Raw genomic sequence first — 15,319 nt, forward strand, 5'->3', positions numbered from 1 at the left:
TGGGGAGGCAGGAGGTTTACGTGGGGGCAGAGGGTACAGTGGCAGGGGTTGGGGGGGAGGTGGCGAAGGAGGAAACGAGAAGTTGACTGGGGAAGAGGGAGAGAGGTCTATTAAAAACCTCTCAGTGCATAACACAAAATGTCAGGGTTTATAGCTTCATTCTTGGCATTGCCGGGACTGAGAACCCTGCACAGAAATGTCACCGCTTGTCATGTTTAATCACCTGCTGTTTGTTAACACCTTCCCTGCAAGGAGCCTGTCTCAATCTGCCCCTGGGCCCCCAAGGGACCCGGAAACAGAAAACATCCCCATCTCCTTCTTGGCCCTGCCCCCAGGGCCTCGAGGGAGGAGCTCCATCAGCTATCCAGCTGAAGGCCTCCCCAGGAGCCCCAAAGTGACCCTTCCGAACAGGCGGGCCAGGGAAAGGGACCCATGTGGTCTGAGCAAGGGGCCAGGACCTCTGGCCATGGACTAGGTGTTCTGAGTGGCTGGAGCCAGGGTGCTCCCAGGCTGACTCCTTTCTCCTGCTCTCGAGGGCTGCCTGTCCATTCTGTCTGACCGACTCCTGTCCCTACCTCCTGACCCCGGGTGGAAGAGAAGAGAAATAAAAGAGGGCCCACTCAGATCCCTGCAGCCTGGAATTCACCAATCTGTCTGCTTGAACAGCAACTGCCACATAACATCTAACATTCAAAGCCACCATCCTTCCAGTTACAATCCCGGATCACACCATCTGTGGCTCTGGCTTGGCTCTCTCTGAGCATGCTTTGCTGGGTTGTTTAGACTAGGAATTCTCAGTCCTACTGCCCCGTAATTCCTTCCCCTGGGGGTGGGAGGGCAGAGTCGGCCACTCGAGCAACACAAGTCTTCCTAAGAACACCTGGCTGCTCTCTACCCCTGAAAGCATGGTGTGGTTAACACCAGGCAAGGGGCTGGGTCCTCTCTCAGACAACACCTACACAAACAACCCAGTCCCCAGATGAGAGCCCCCACTCAGGGGCAACTGTCTGCAGAGCATCAAGTCAATCTTGTACAGTTCCCAAGGTGGCCCCGTTACTTCCAGAAGAGATGAGGGCCAGTGATGAGCTGAGCGGCAAGGGTTTCCCATTCTTCCAGCAAAATCCACACTTACACAGAAACATATCTGACAAACGTGCAGCCACACAACTGCCTCCCAGGAGAACGCCCGTTCATTTAGATTTTCTTTCTGAAGAGCTCTTCGACCCATCCGTTCATTTCCAACAGAAACAAGTCAGAATATTTTCAACTCCCCTTCAATCCTTCCCAGCAAATAGGTGGCAGCACCCCTTTCTCAGGAGATTGGCAGTAATGAAAGCTTTTAGAGGAGGCTTCCTCCAAAAAGTTCAAAATGCATTTGCATCAACAATTGCATTTTATCTTGCAAAATGGCAGGCCCAGGGATGTGTCCATGGGTTATGGTGAGGATGTAGGTGGGGCCCGGAGGTGTTGGGGATGTAGGCCAGGCAGCAGAGTTACCATCCTGGCCCTGGAGGGCTGAAAGAGGACTGTACTCCATGCTGCCATTGGAACTGTCCCTAGGGAAGCCCCCTTCTTCAAGGGCAGCCCTACTCTGGGTCTGTCTCCCTTTGAAAGTGTTAGTCGCTCAGTTGTGTCCAACTCTTTGCGACCCCATGGACTGAGGCTGCCAGGCTCCTCTGCCCATGGAATACTCTAGGTAAGAATACTGGACTGGGTAGCCATTCCCTTCTCCAGGGGATCTTCCCAACCCAGGGATCGAATCCAGGTCTCCTGCACTGTAGGAAAATTCTTTACCATCTGAGCCACCAGGGAAGACCCCATCTCTTTGCACTTGGAAACAAATCCCTAAGTGTCTCTGGGCCTCCTGTTGCCCCACTGGTGAAATGGGACAACTCCCTGTGTCTCTCTCCAAGGGAGCTGAGAAGAAGTGGATAGTCGGTGTGGTGTTAGAGTTTGTCGGAAGGAGGCATTGAGGAGGCTGAGCGGGTTTCCACTGCCGTGATTCTGCATGTTGCACCCCGTCCTCTCCAGGGAGGAGGGGGCTCACTGTTAAAAGGGGAGGGCGGGTTAGGGACTCAGCTGCAAGACCCTTCCCATGCCAAGGAGAGGTTTTCAGGTGGTGCTCTCTTGTGCCAGGGAAGGTGTGTGTGCACACCCACTCGAGTCCACAGGCACGTGGCTAAACACAGCCCATGGACCCGGAGCAGGGCAAGTTTAGGTGGAGCCAGTTGTAAATAGGAGACACAGGAGACACGGTTCAATCCCTGGGTCTGAAAGATCTCCTGGAGGAGGAAATGGCAACCTACTCCAGTATTCTTGTCTGGGAAATCCCATGGACAGAGGAGCCTGATGGGCTCCAGTCCATGGGGTCGAAAAGAGTCAGACATGACTGAGCACACCCGCACACGCAGTTGTAAGTAACCCGGCCTGGACGGAGACTATTCCACAGGTGCTTGGGCTCCCCAGGACCCTGAGGGAGGGGCCATGTCACTCAGGCCATCTTCCTGCCTCCAGGCCCCAGGGGCTTCACAGGACATGGGTTTTTCCAGTCCTGGGCCAACCAGGGCGGGTGGTCACCACATGGCTGACTATGTGGAGTGACAGCTAGGAACCTCTCCAAAGCCCCGCCTTCTTGGGTGTCAAGGCAAGCACCCCACCTCCTGGGTACGCTGCCTGTGGGAGGTAGGACTTGAGCCCCTTCCACTTCAGGGATTTGAAAAGCTGGTTCCCATCGTTGAGGTGGACTCTGAACACACATGGAATGTGTCCCCCACCAACTCAATAGGTCAGGGTGGAGCCCCAGATGAGTCAGGAGCAGATCTGGCCTGAGGTTCAGGGGAGCCCCAGGGTCCAGAGCTGTTTTGTCCAAGCCACTTGGATTTATCAGATGAGCACGGCCTCCCAGCCAGACCCCCTGGTATAATCCTTTCATTAATTTACTATTCAATGGAAAATTACTCCTTACCCAGGAATATAAGTTTTCATCTTATTTTAAGTTCGATTCTTAAAGCAATTACCCAGGCATCTGGCAATGACTTCACCGCTGCGGCCGGGCCCTGGAGGGGAGAAGCGCGGCCCTGAAGCTGCACAGACTCCTGGCTCCCGGCCCTGGAGGGGAGTTCAAGGAGGACTGGGAGCCCCCAAACAACTGGCCTGGGTCCTGGGAGGGAAGTGGGGGGTACACCACCGTGTCTGATATTTGCTATGTGTGGAAACGCTCCTCTCCAGCACCACCTGCCCCATGAACCCACTGGTGACAGTTGTTGAAAAGCCTCAGCAGCTGGTGCCGCGGGAGCATTTTCTATTTTTAATTGTTTGATAGGAATATTAACTCATCTCCGCCCGTTCCCAAGACACACTTCCCAGCCAGAGGGTTTCCCCCATTCCCCAGACCTTTTTCTCTCTCCCTCTCCAGTTGGAAATCTACTTTGAAAGTAATAACTGGAAGCACAGACCTCTGTGAGTTTGCAAAGGATCAGCGCACGAGAGAGAGAAAGAAATAAGGTCCTCACTAGCCAGCGTGCCCCGAGCAGACCTCAGAGCCAGACCAGGCAGAGCAGGTGGCTCAGCACCCACAGGCACCGCTGCTCCCCCCTCCCCCTTCCTGGCCAGCCTCTCCCTCTCCCCTCCGGTCAGTCCCACTGACCCAGTCTGCTCACTCGTCAACCTCAAGTGGGGCGGGACGCTCAGGAGCCTCCCAGGGCGGAGGCCCTGGGAGGGAGGCACGTGGCCCTGGGCTCAGTGGCTGACTTTCCTTTCAGCTGCCATTTCCGAGAGGGAGGGAGGGGGAGAGGGCAGCCTCTCCGTGGAGCCACCGGAGAACCTGCCAGCCAGGCCTCCAGGGAGAAACACAAGGGCTCCAGGCCCAGCCCCGACGGGAGGGTCACCTGGCTCAGCCACTGCCCGAGCTGCTGGGGACAAACTGGACCCCGGGGGGCCCCCTCACCCGTCCTCGGAAGGCACCCCCCAACCCAGCAGCGGGGCCACTTGGCCTCCTCGCCCTACCTGCCCTTGGCCCCCCTGCCGGGCTCGTCCCTCTCAAGGTCGCAGGGCTGTCCACACCAGGAATATTTACTCACCAGACTGGCCCTGTTAGCAGCACTCACCACAAATATGCTTTCTGATAAAGTTGGCAGAAAAAAAAGTTCTAGAGCTGGAAACAATGTCAGAAATCATCCCCTACCCCCACACAGGGAGGGTGAGGTGGGGCCTGCGAGCAGGTCACACAACCAGCTCCTGGGGGAGGCTTCTGTCACGCTCTCTCACTTTTCTCCTTCCTGTTTTACTTCCCAACATAGAGCCTGTTGCCAGGGGACCAAGGGCTGGGGATGGTTCTACAGGAGCACCGGGTCTTGGCCCCGAAAGAGCACGGCCTGGAGGCAGGGGTGTGGGCAGCAGCCCTCTGTTTACCCCGCCAGGAGCTCTCTTGGGGGCCTCTGGGGGACGAGGCCAGACGGCCTCTCACCTCTGCTTCTCCCTGGGCCGTCTCACCTCGCTGAGCTCCTGCCCACCCGCCCGCCCTCCCTCAGTGCACATGGGCTTTAATGTTTTTATTACCTGTTTGACTCGCTGCCTTATTGCTTCTCCCCTTAATGGGGCCGTAACCGTGGAAACGAGGAATAAACGGCCACCAGAAAATGAGATGATTAAACAGGTCACCCTGGCAAAACAAACTCAGCCAAGGAACCTCTGGGGGGTGGGGAGGGTAGGCTTCTCCTCCCCCACCCACGGCTGAAAGGCTTGGACCAGACTGGGGATCAACGTCCCTGTCCCTGAACTGGGGCAGATACAGGGGGGCGCCCCCTGCTGGACGGTGTGGCACCTGGCCTGTCCTTTCCTCAGGCTCCCCTATCTCCCAGGCAGCCCTCCTGGCTGGCCTTGGGCCCTGCACTCTTGGGCTGAAGGGGTGGCAAGGAGGAAGGCATGGGCCTAGAGGCGATGAAGATCATCACCAAGGAGGCGATGCACTGCCTGATGACACAAAGCTCTATAATTCTCTCCCCGCTGACTTCCTGGATGCCTCTGACTTTCTCACTGGGCTGGAGTTTCCCATCTAGTGCACCTCCAGCTCTCATGCCGCATCGTCCCCCACCCTCCCTGGGGTCCCTGAGTTCCTGGAGAAAGCTCTAGAAGAAAAAGCCAACATAGGCCAAAGTTCCACTTGGGAAGGTCTCCTCTAAGAACCCCTGGTCTTTGGAGCCACGCCATGTGTCTGTGCCTCCCCTGGGCCAACCTGCTCCCACAAAACCTCAGGGTGGAAGGCAACACGAAAGGGCCTTCTTGACAATAAGGAGGACTCCTTAACCCCTCAGCACTGGCCAGAAAAGCCCCCAGGAGGGACTCCGTGGGAAGCTAAGAACAGATCCCAGAGCCAGAGCAGGAACAGCCGAAACCACCACGCCAGGGGCAGAGGGGCTTGGTATACGCCACCCCTGCTCTCTGGCCTTGCTCCAGGCACTGCGTACACCCAGCTGGAGGGGTCCTGGGCCTGGGGGGCAGGACCTAGAGAAGACGGACATGCCACAGTGAGGTTTCTGCTGGGGGAGACAGAGACAGGCAAAGGAGGAGGCAGAGGAGAGTTCCGGACCCTCCACTGGCTACTGCCCCGGGCCCCTCCAGGGCAGCAGACTGTGGGTGTGTGACCTCCCCACCCCAAACCACGGTCATGGCTAGCAGCTAATGGGGCCCCTGACAACCACTTGCTGCCTGTCTTCATCCTCATGCCCACTTTCCCCCTCATGTCATCCCTCATCCCAGCCCCACTCCTTCCTGTAAACCAGGCCTAGAAAGCTCTGGAGGAGCCAAAGCTCAGGTCCCAAGGCAATCAGCCAAGTGTTTCCTGCCTGCCTCCTGCTGCCCCCGCTCAGAACCTGGAGAGGCACATTAATCAACCCATTCCACCAGCACTAACGGTGGGAAGGCACGGGGCCGGCCCTGGACCACGCGCTGGAGGAGACATGGATGCCGGGCTAACTCTAATGGTCACCATTATGAGCAGCAGCAGCAGCAGAAGGCAGGGCTCCTGGCCTTGGCCTCCTGGGGGAGGGTACAGTAGTCTGAGTGCTGCCCTGACACACCAATGTCATGGGTATAACCAGATCCTCAGAGCAGCAGGCCCCTGGCCAAGCTCTGATCTCTTATCTCCTTCCAGGGCCAACTGGGTGTGAGGCTGCAAAGGGGGAGGGGCAAGAAGGTAGGCAGGAGGGCCTGGCTTTAGGGAGCTGGGTCGCCTGGGCCAAAAAGGGCAGAAAACTATGGTTGCATAATGGGAAGCAAGAGTTCTGCTCTTCAGGTTGGGGGAGGGGAGAGGTAGAGGAGAGTGAAGAGTACGAGGCAAGAGAGGCAAGGGACTGGCGGAAGTCTGGAAGGCGTGGGTGACGCAGGAAACATCGTCTGCCCATCTCCATCTGTCCGAATACCTCCCATCCTTTATCAAGTTCAAAGGCCACTCCTTCACAAAACTCCCTGGGCTCTCCTCTCGGGCGCTCCTCTGCCTGGTGGGACAGGTAAACACATCCGTCTCCCTCCACCAGGCAGACCCCAGAAAGCTAGGAAGGACCAGGTGGCCTTCATTGCTGCAGCTCCTACAGTGGGTGCTCCCCAGTGCTTACCAAGAACTGCAGGCCCCACAACCTGCCTGGGGTTTCCTCCCCTTCTGGGGGTCACCAGTATGTCCTCGTGAGTCGGGGTTATGAGGATTCTACACTGTGGTCAGACAGCCAGAGGGGTGAGCGCTGGACCACCAAGCTGCCCCCTGTCCCAACTCATCCCCAAGAAGCGGCCCCTTCCCCCTCCACTCCCTGGGACCACCAGCCCTCCTCCACTGCCATCTCCTCCCCCGAACCCTGGCCCAGCTACCCCGGAACAGCTGCTGCCTGCCGTGGGGACCCACAGGCTGTAATTACTACAGAGCAACTTCCTTCCCCCCGAAGATGAGGAGGAGGAGAAGGACAAGGAGGAGCAGGAGGAGGTGTGGCAGCACCAGGTGGTCAAGGTTTGAAAACCAGTGCGGGGAGGGCAGTGTAAAGGACACGCCTTGGGGGCTGGCGTTGGGGGTGGGGAGCAGGTGTGTGTGTGTGTGTGTAAAAAAGTGGCCAGACTATATTCTAAGAATGCTGGGCCAGGGAGAGGAGGCTGCCCGAGCCGGGGTGGGTGCATCACTAACCTGCCAGGTCTAGGAAGAGGAGTCCAGGCTCAGAGCCTCTGGAGCCCCACCCCATCCCCTGCCCAGGGACTCGAGCCAGGGGCAGCAGCTTTAATGAGGAGATGCTGCTGCGTGACTCAGCCCTCCAAAGGTGCCTCCATTTATTTTATTTTTCCATCATAAAAAAACCCAAGCTGCAACTCAGCCAGATTCCCCGGCCATGGGGGATGGGGGAAGACCGGCCCAGAGAGGACTGACTAACTAGCCCCAGTGCCCTCCTTAGAGGGGAGACTTATGGGTTCGTCTGGGTTGATCCCAAAGGGAAAAAGGGCCTGGGATGGGGTCCCCCAAGGGCTCTTTCAGACCTGCCCTCACTGCCTCTGTCTCCTGTTGGAGGAGAATGGCTACGCCAGGCTTTTGATCCAGAGTAATGCTCTGATATCACATAACTAGTGCTGGGGTTGGTTCAAGGGGCCACTTCGCAACCCACAGCTGCCTCTCTCAAATGCTTTCTTACGAAGAGCAGGTCCACTCAACCCCTCCCCAGGGTGTCCCACTGAACCCTCTCAGGAAAATTAGTTTGGGAGTCAGAGAACCAGAGACCTTAAAGGTCATCTGATGCTTGCATCCCTCCAAATGTCACAGCCAGCCTCTGCTTGAATGGTACCAGGAAACCCTCAACTTCCGAGGCGGCCCAGTCTGTGCTTGGCTCTGACTGCTCCTTCCTGCCAAGATGGCACCAAAGCACCTACACCTTGCAGCAGACTGGCAAAACCGGTGCTCAACCTGACAGTTGGTAGGGACCGGCCCCAACTTAGACTGGTCGAGTGGGTGTATCTGGCCAAGTAAAGGCTCGAGGAAGGAAAACAGAGGACAACCTGCTCTGCCCCAAGCCCAGCATGGAATCTCTTCCTTCAGAAACACCACAAAAACCTTCCCAGTCCCCAGTGTACACTGGGGTGAAAGTGTAACCACAGCCAGCAAGGTTCCTAGAAGCCTCTACTCCTGGCAAGGCCCTGGCCTTCAACCGTGGCTTACAACAGTCCTGAGAGTCTAGGGGTGGTCTGACACTCAGACCCAGCAGGGGCTGGGCTGGGGAAGCTGAAGTCTTTGTTCTCTGGGGTTAGAAGTCTGCAGCCTTTCCTCTCCTTCCTTGAGACTGTGAATCCTCCAAGCACATGACCACTACGCTATTCCACTCCAAGAACTAGGCTACTAAGCCAATCTGTCTCAGCCTCCCTTGACCCCATCACTCCTGGCCTCATCCACAACTGAGCCCATGGCCAGGATACAACGCGGGGGGTTTGTATGCCATGAAAGGGGGTCTGGGTCTAGAGTCCCAGCTGAGCTGATCCCAGGGAAAAAGAAGCAGGCCTGGTTCAGTGAGCACCACTGATCCCTCCCCTGACTCACCTTGACGACACAGCGGCAGCCACAGGGCTCAGTGTGCAGTGCTGGCCCTCGTGGTTCCCGCTGGGGTCCCTGGTCATCTCTTTGAACTTGCTCTCTTGCCCATTTTGCCCTTTACCTGGCAGAGTCCACCTTGGGTCCTCTGATGGACAGCTCCAGTCCTGGAGAGCCCCTCCCCATCTTCTCAGGATCTCCCTAGGGAGCTGGGGGGCACTTACAACTAGATCCTCAAGAATCAAGGGCATAAGTTCCTTCTTAAAGCTTAACCGCTGTTTCAAAATCATTTTCACCCTGGCCTCCAGGTTTTCTCAGGGCCTGGGAATCAGCCTAGTGGGGCCTAATCCTGGGGAGCCTCCCAAGTGCAGCCTGGATTCACCTGTGTCTGAAAGCTTCCTTCTTCCTCCCCTCCCCCTCCTGGCTCCCTCCCCCAGGGAAATCACTCTAAAAGGGCCTAATGGAACTATGTCCTCCTCTCTTCCTCTCTCTCCTCCCTCCCTTTCTTTTTCTTTCCTTTTTTTTTTTTTTTTTTATTAGCATTTGTGGAATTTATTCCCAAACTCTCCTAATCTTCCGTACACAACCATTTGATTTGCATAACCCAACCCCCTCTCATAAAAACTGGCTGCTAGTTTAATTAAAAAATGTAAATTTGCTGTCATCTCGGGGCCTGGTGAATTAGGACGACATCGGCATTTTTTATTGCTAAAGACGTCCAGATTGATCCAGCCCTTGGCTGAACTATGGTGGAAGAAAAGGGGTCCACATGGTCCCCGAGGGCCTTGAAGTCCTGCTTGAGGTAGCCCCCGGGTGAAGTCATGGTTCTCCCACCACTGAGTTACTTATGGCTGGAGTGCTTCCCTAGACCTGTCCGAGGCTGGAGATGATGTTAACCCACAATCCGATGTTTACTGGGTCCCTCGTGCCAGCAACCCTTTGGGGCCTGTGTTTCCAGCCTTGTACAGTGCTAGCTGCCCGTGATGGCCTCAAAGAAGAGAGCCCCTCACTACACCAGAAACGAGGCACCTGGCCTTGGCTGTGAGCAGAAGTACATTCAAGAAGTCGACAAAAGATGAGATGGTGTGAGCCCAGAGACAGGCTCAGAGGGGATCTCAGAGTTCCCACCTGCTTCCCTTTTTTTGTGAAGAGGGGAAAAAGTGCTTTTCTTCTGAAGCCCTGAGATTAAGTGAAACTTCCAAGTTCAAAGAAAAGGCTGAGATGGTATCACCAGATGACTCCTCCAGGAAACAGTCAGAACTTTGACACCCTGGACCTCCCCTCACTGAGTGGCCAGAGCCCAGGCCTGGGTCCTGCTGAGAGTGCCCTGCTCCAGCTATGGGAGGAACCAGCTGACCTCAGGGGCCCTTCTAACTTCCAGGAAAAGTTCCCAGAGTCTGTCTCTAGAGTGCAGGGACAAGTAAGTGCGACAAGAGATTCTGCCACCCACAAGCCCAGCAGGCCCTCTCTCCAGCTGGGGATACCCTATGGAAGGGCTTTGGAGCATGCCCCAAGAGCAGGCTGATGTAGTGCGGGAGGATGGACGCCAGCTCCAGCTGCCATCGGGGTTGGAAGGAGGAAGATGAAGAGGGCCCAACTTTCAGCTAAGTAATGCCTGAGTCCCCTGTGCCCACCCACAAGCACAGGATCATTTGCCCTGAGTATCGGGCAGTGCATTATCACCACTGGTCCATCTATAAGGTCTGCTTCTCAGCTGGGATGGGTGGGGGCCCCCTGTTTCTAAAGAAAAGAGGTGGGGCCTGAGAGGGAGTTGATGAGACACTTGATTAGAGGTGGGGGCGGGCTGCTTCTCCCTCGGAGGGAAGAGCAGGGAGGGGCAGGGTGGCAGCCCTGGCCTCAGACACCTTAACCACTTTGCCCAGCAGGGGGTGTCGCACCCTTCCTGGGCACGGAGGTCGTGTGGACCTCCACATGGGATTCACCAAGATCACACCTGGCGGAACACAGTCTTAATACTCCCTCCCCCACAAACACATCTCCCTCCTTCCCAACGCTGGCCACCAGGTCCTGTCACTGGGCCCCCCAGTGCTGCCTCCTGCCCTCTCTGCCCACTCCCTTTTGACTTCAAAAGGTCAAATGTTGTCCCAAGGGGCAATGCCATGGACTTGGGCCATTATAAACAACAACTCAGACCCAAACCACCTTCCATAAATGAAACAGAAGGGTTCAGAGATCAATCTCCAGGAATTATCAACCTGTTTAGCACAGATTTAAAAACATTTAGGAAGAAGACAGTGTCTAGGATGACGGTCCTGGTCAAAATTCCATTTCAATACAGAGGGCTAATGCGAAGTCTTGAGGAATTTAAAGTAAACCATCATTCTAGACTCAGATGGGAAAAGAAGTGTTGATACAATTAAATTAAAACCAATAAAACACCAAAATCTCAGGATAAACTCTACTCCAGGCCAGCACTATGCTATCTGAACCCTAAACTAGGTGCCATACTAGGCACCCCAAAACCCAGACGTCCAAATTGAGTAGTTGGTCTGGTCTACCCTCTCCCAGGGTGGGGGCTAAGGGGGATGGGAGCAAGTCCTGGGCCCCTCACTTTGAACTGATAACAGCCGCCTCATCCCACGGGTTCTCAGGTGAAAAACACTCATTAGCCATAATAAGCAGCTTGTTCATCCGACAAGGCCTTGTCCCAAATAAATTAAATTCCTTTACCTTGAGACAGTCGCCCCGAAACCAGACTAACCACCTTTCCCAACAGGACGCTGCTTTCAAAAACTAAACCAACCCCCCCCCCACTAAAAAAATAAAAACACACACCCCACAGCCAGACGCATAGAGATCTTTCCTGGGGAAAAAAAGGTACAGAAAAAACACGCAGCCATTCAAAAAACACGGAGAACAAAAAAGAAAAAAGAAAAAAACAAAAACCCCACAAAAAACCCCTAAATCCTCTTTCTGGGTGCCCCCCAGCTCCCGCTCCTCTCTGTTCTTTCATAATGACGAGCATCAAATTAGTCACAGTCACTAAGCAAGTAACAAATAATAACAATAATATCATCAGAAGCCTCGCAATCCAGAAACCAGGGCGAGAAGCGCAGCCGGCACCAGACCCTCTCCAGGCCAGCCCCCACCCCCTGCTCAGCTGCTACCTCATTGGGCTAAAAATAATAACTTCCGTAAAAGAACCGAAAGAAAAGTGAAAGAGCCACCCCCTGGTTCCCACCGGCCGGTACCTGTACCAAGATCCATTCTCCTCTCTTTGGTCCCAAACTCTGCGAGGATCGCCAAAAAAAGAAGAGGAAAGAAAAGAAATTTGTTTAGTCTCTCGCAGTGCCCCCCACTTCCCACCCCAGCCTCCCCCCTCGGCTCCCCGCACCCTCCCCCCATCGAGGGGCGGTCAAGTCCCCGGGACGAGGGGAGCGATGAGAACGGGGACCCGGAGGCAGAGCGAAAGTTTCTCCCTCCCGCCCCGCTGGCTCTCGCGCTCCGGCATTGCACACTCAAAGCAGCTCCTCGCCGCTCTCGACTTTATTAAACTAAAAGAGAAACTATTTATAGACACGGCTCGGGTCCGGGGTCCCGGCCGGCCTGCGAAACCGAGGGGCGCCCCCGCCCGCGCCCGGCCCGGCTAGGCACCCGCCGCCCCCGCCCCGCCCAGCCGCGCCGCGCCGCGCCGCGCCCCCAGCCCAGCACCCGGGTCGGAGCCCCGCGGCGGCGCCCCCTGCCCTCCCCCGCCCCACTCGCGTACTCACCATAGTCGGAGAGTCGAAAGCCGAATTCACTTAAATAATCAACTTTCATAATACTTAATTAATGCCTAATTGCAACTGATTACTCCCCGAATAACAAGTTGTTTTAAAGCCCTGATGTCATTGCTCCTGACGGTAACACTCAGGGTAACAGTTTGGCAGGAGGGAGCGGGCGGGCGGGAGCGGCCGGGGGCGCTGCCAGGCGCCGAGGTGATTGGCAGGGCGGCCGCGGCACCGCCTCCTCCAGACCGGGCCCGCGCCGCCCCGGCAGGTGAAAGAGCAGAGCTCGGCGCGCCCGCGCCCGCGCGCCCGCGCGCGCCCGCCCGCCGGGATGCTGGAGTGAATGGGCTCGCGCTCGCCCGCCCCGCGCCCGCTCCCTCACGCGCGCCTCCGTCTGGTCCCCTCTCCCGCTCCCCGCGCGCTCTGCTCACACGCGCGCCCCCGCCCGGCGCCCGCTCGCGAGCGCGAGCGCGCGCGACTTCATCGCACCGGCCCGGGCGGCCAGCCTTATTGGCTCAGCGATTGCCCAAACCTTAGACTTCGGAGGGAGGAGGGAGGCGGGGACTCGGCGGCCGGGGACGGGCGGGAGCAGGGAGGCGGGCGGGGGCTCGGCGGTCCGAGAGGAGCCGGCGGCCCGCTCTCGCGCCCCCGCGCCAACTCTGGCCGGACTCCGGCGGGCGCGCGCTCGCAAGCTCCCCTCTGCGCTCCGGCCCCGCGAGCGCGACTCGATGGCGGCCGCGCGCGGACTCACTCCCCGGCGCCGGCGGGCCAAGGGCTCGTGGCGCGCGCGGCCGAGCAAACTTTTGGGCGCGGGTGGGCGCAGGTGTGAGCGCCGCGGGGTCGCGCCTACTGAGCCTTACTCCACGGCTCCCCCCTCGCGCGCCCCTCGGGTTTCGGGTGCGGGGGTACCAGGGGCTTTCTTTCCTCCCCCATCCCTGTTGTTGGTGGTGTTTTTTAGTTGTGAGGAGAAAAGACTCGGGGGCGGTGGGCATGGGTGTCCCGCGGAACACGCGCGGCGGCTCGCGGTGTTTCGCACACCGTGGCCCCCCGCAGGCTTCACGAGTGCAGGGACCCCCGGGGTTCCGCCACTTCGGTTTGGCCTTGCCTTTAAATGCACCCTGGCACCCCACCCCACCCCGATCCCTGGTCTACCCAGGTCCCCTCCGCGTCTCTACTTTCGGGACCTTCCTACTCCTCTTGCTGCCCGGAAGTTCAGCCCCCAGCCCCGCAGCCGGGGCAGCATCTCTTCTCTCACCCCACCTTGGCTATGAGTCCTAGGAGCGCCCCCACCACGGATCCGCGCTGTCACTTGGATTTCCAACCCGCCCTCTTGCCTCCGCCACACCCCATCAGGGCCCGGCAGACAGGGCCCAGACAACCCTCCGCCGAGTCCTGCCGCCTGCCCCCTCGGACATCGCCACATTTCCTAACTGCCAGTTCATCGCTGGACCAGGCAACTTGTTCTCTCCTTTCCCTCTTTTCACCCTCTGAGAAAGTACTTTGGTGGGTCCTTCTGTTCCCAGAAGTCCCCGCTGTAGCCAGATATGTTGAGATTCCTTCAAATTTAGTCACCTAGATTACCCACGGGGGTGGGGGTTGGGGGGTGGGGGGGGGCGCGGTTGCCGAGGAAGGAAGCAGGCAGGTGAGCAGGAAGCTGGCGGTTTTGCAGGTGAAACACCTGGACTTCACTGTCCCCAGCTCTCCCTCGGGCCCTCCTGCACCCAGCCTGCTGCCTTCTTTCCCAATCCTGTTTCAGGGGAGGCCACACTTCAATGAGGGGCTCAGAACCCAGGCTTTCTGCTCTCTGTTCTTTGGGCAAAGTTCAGCAAAATGGCGCTGGATTATTTTTGCAATATTTCTATTTTGCAAAGGGAGAGGCCCAGGGAGGCCTTGGGGCAAAGAAGTCAGGGAGTTTAACAATCTACTGTTTCTCCCACTTTTCCCTTATTTTTGTTCTTCTTCTTCTTTTTTTTTTTTTAATTGCGCTTTAGTGGCCTCACAGTCCTCAAGTGGCCAAAAGGCCTCACCTTTACCCTTCAGGTCTGCCCCATCATTACAGAGGATGAATAGCTGGAGAGGCCCAAGAACTCTAAGTGTACCCCAGCCCTAAAATCTTGAATAAGTGATCCGAGCTCCTTAAACAAACCAAGCCCAGTGTTTCCTAGATGTTGCTGGCACAGGGCAATCAAGCAGTGAGGCCACGAGCTTCCGCTCCCCACACAGGATCTCAGAGAGGGCACTGCGGCTTCCAGGACTGCTCTGGGGTACACACATGCTTCTGGGTACTCTCACCCCTGACTCCCCAAAGCAAGGCTTACAGCTTTGGGTTGTAACAGCAGGCAGTACAACCCAAATCCCAATCTGAGTGTCTGCTTCCCGATGTGGGCAACTGGGATGTAGACAGAAGCCTGAAGACATAGGTGTGAAAGGGGAATTTCTGGGTGCATTTGAAATATGCACCTATGGTGAGCTCCCTGCATATATACCCACATGGCCTATGGGCTGCCTATGAATGTCCTTCTGGGCTTCTGAGGATGGTGATCAGGGCCTGGAAGGCCTGCCTCCCAGCTACCCACCACAGGGCCCACAGGATTGGCTGCACAATAACTTGGTACCTCTGGTGGACCAAGGCTGGAGAGGAATGGCTGAAGGGTAGAACCGAGAGAGCTGGAAGGAAGGGGGAGCAGGCAAGGTGGGCTAGAGGGGCCCCCTCAAGCACAGCCAGTAGTAGAGGGAGGCAGGAATGGCCCAGAGACCCTCAGCTCTGCCAAGATGATGGCCACCATCAGCCACTGCTGGCATAAGAAGCGCTGCCCAAGAGTGAGGGGCCTTCCTTCCTGAGACACACAGAAAATGAGGCCATCCTGGCATGTTATGATCTGAGACCTGAGAAGGCTGAGGCTTTGAGGTCATGGATGTGAGTCACAGGCCATGTCACGGCGGGGTCCCCCGATCTCTTTCCCTTTATGTGAAGGCGAGAGGCCCAAGACTCTGGCACCTCTGAGCCTGTGGCCCATTTTGCCTTGAGAACCCTGATGTGGTA

At 57.0% G+C, this 15,319-nt stretch overlaps 1 protein-coding gene across 1 annotated transcript in view; it reads right to left on the reverse strand.

The window, feature by feature from the left end:
* CASZ1 (castor zinc finger 1) overlaps nucleotides 1-12,533 on the reverse strand; it is a 57,163-nt gene extending 44,630 nt beyond the window's left edge. Inside the window, 2 exon segments of the mRNA XM_070385230.1 lie at nucleotides 11,761-11,799; nucleotides 12,280-12,533. Of these exon segments, the coding sequence (XP_070241331.1) occupies nucleotides 11,761-11,799; nucleotides 12,280-12,328 (88 nt within the window). The 5' untranslated portion in view covers nucleotides 12,329-12,533.
* Between the last annotated feature and the right edge of the window lie 2,786 nt (nucleotides 12,534-15,319).

This window comes from Bos mutus, chromosome 16 (assembly GCF_027580195.1).
Source record: "Bos mutus isolate GX-2022 chromosome 16, NWIPB_WYAK_1.1, whole genome shotgun sequence".
Lineage (NCBI taxonomy): Eukaryota > Metazoa > Chordata > Mammalia > Artiodactyla > Bovidae > Bos > Bos mutus.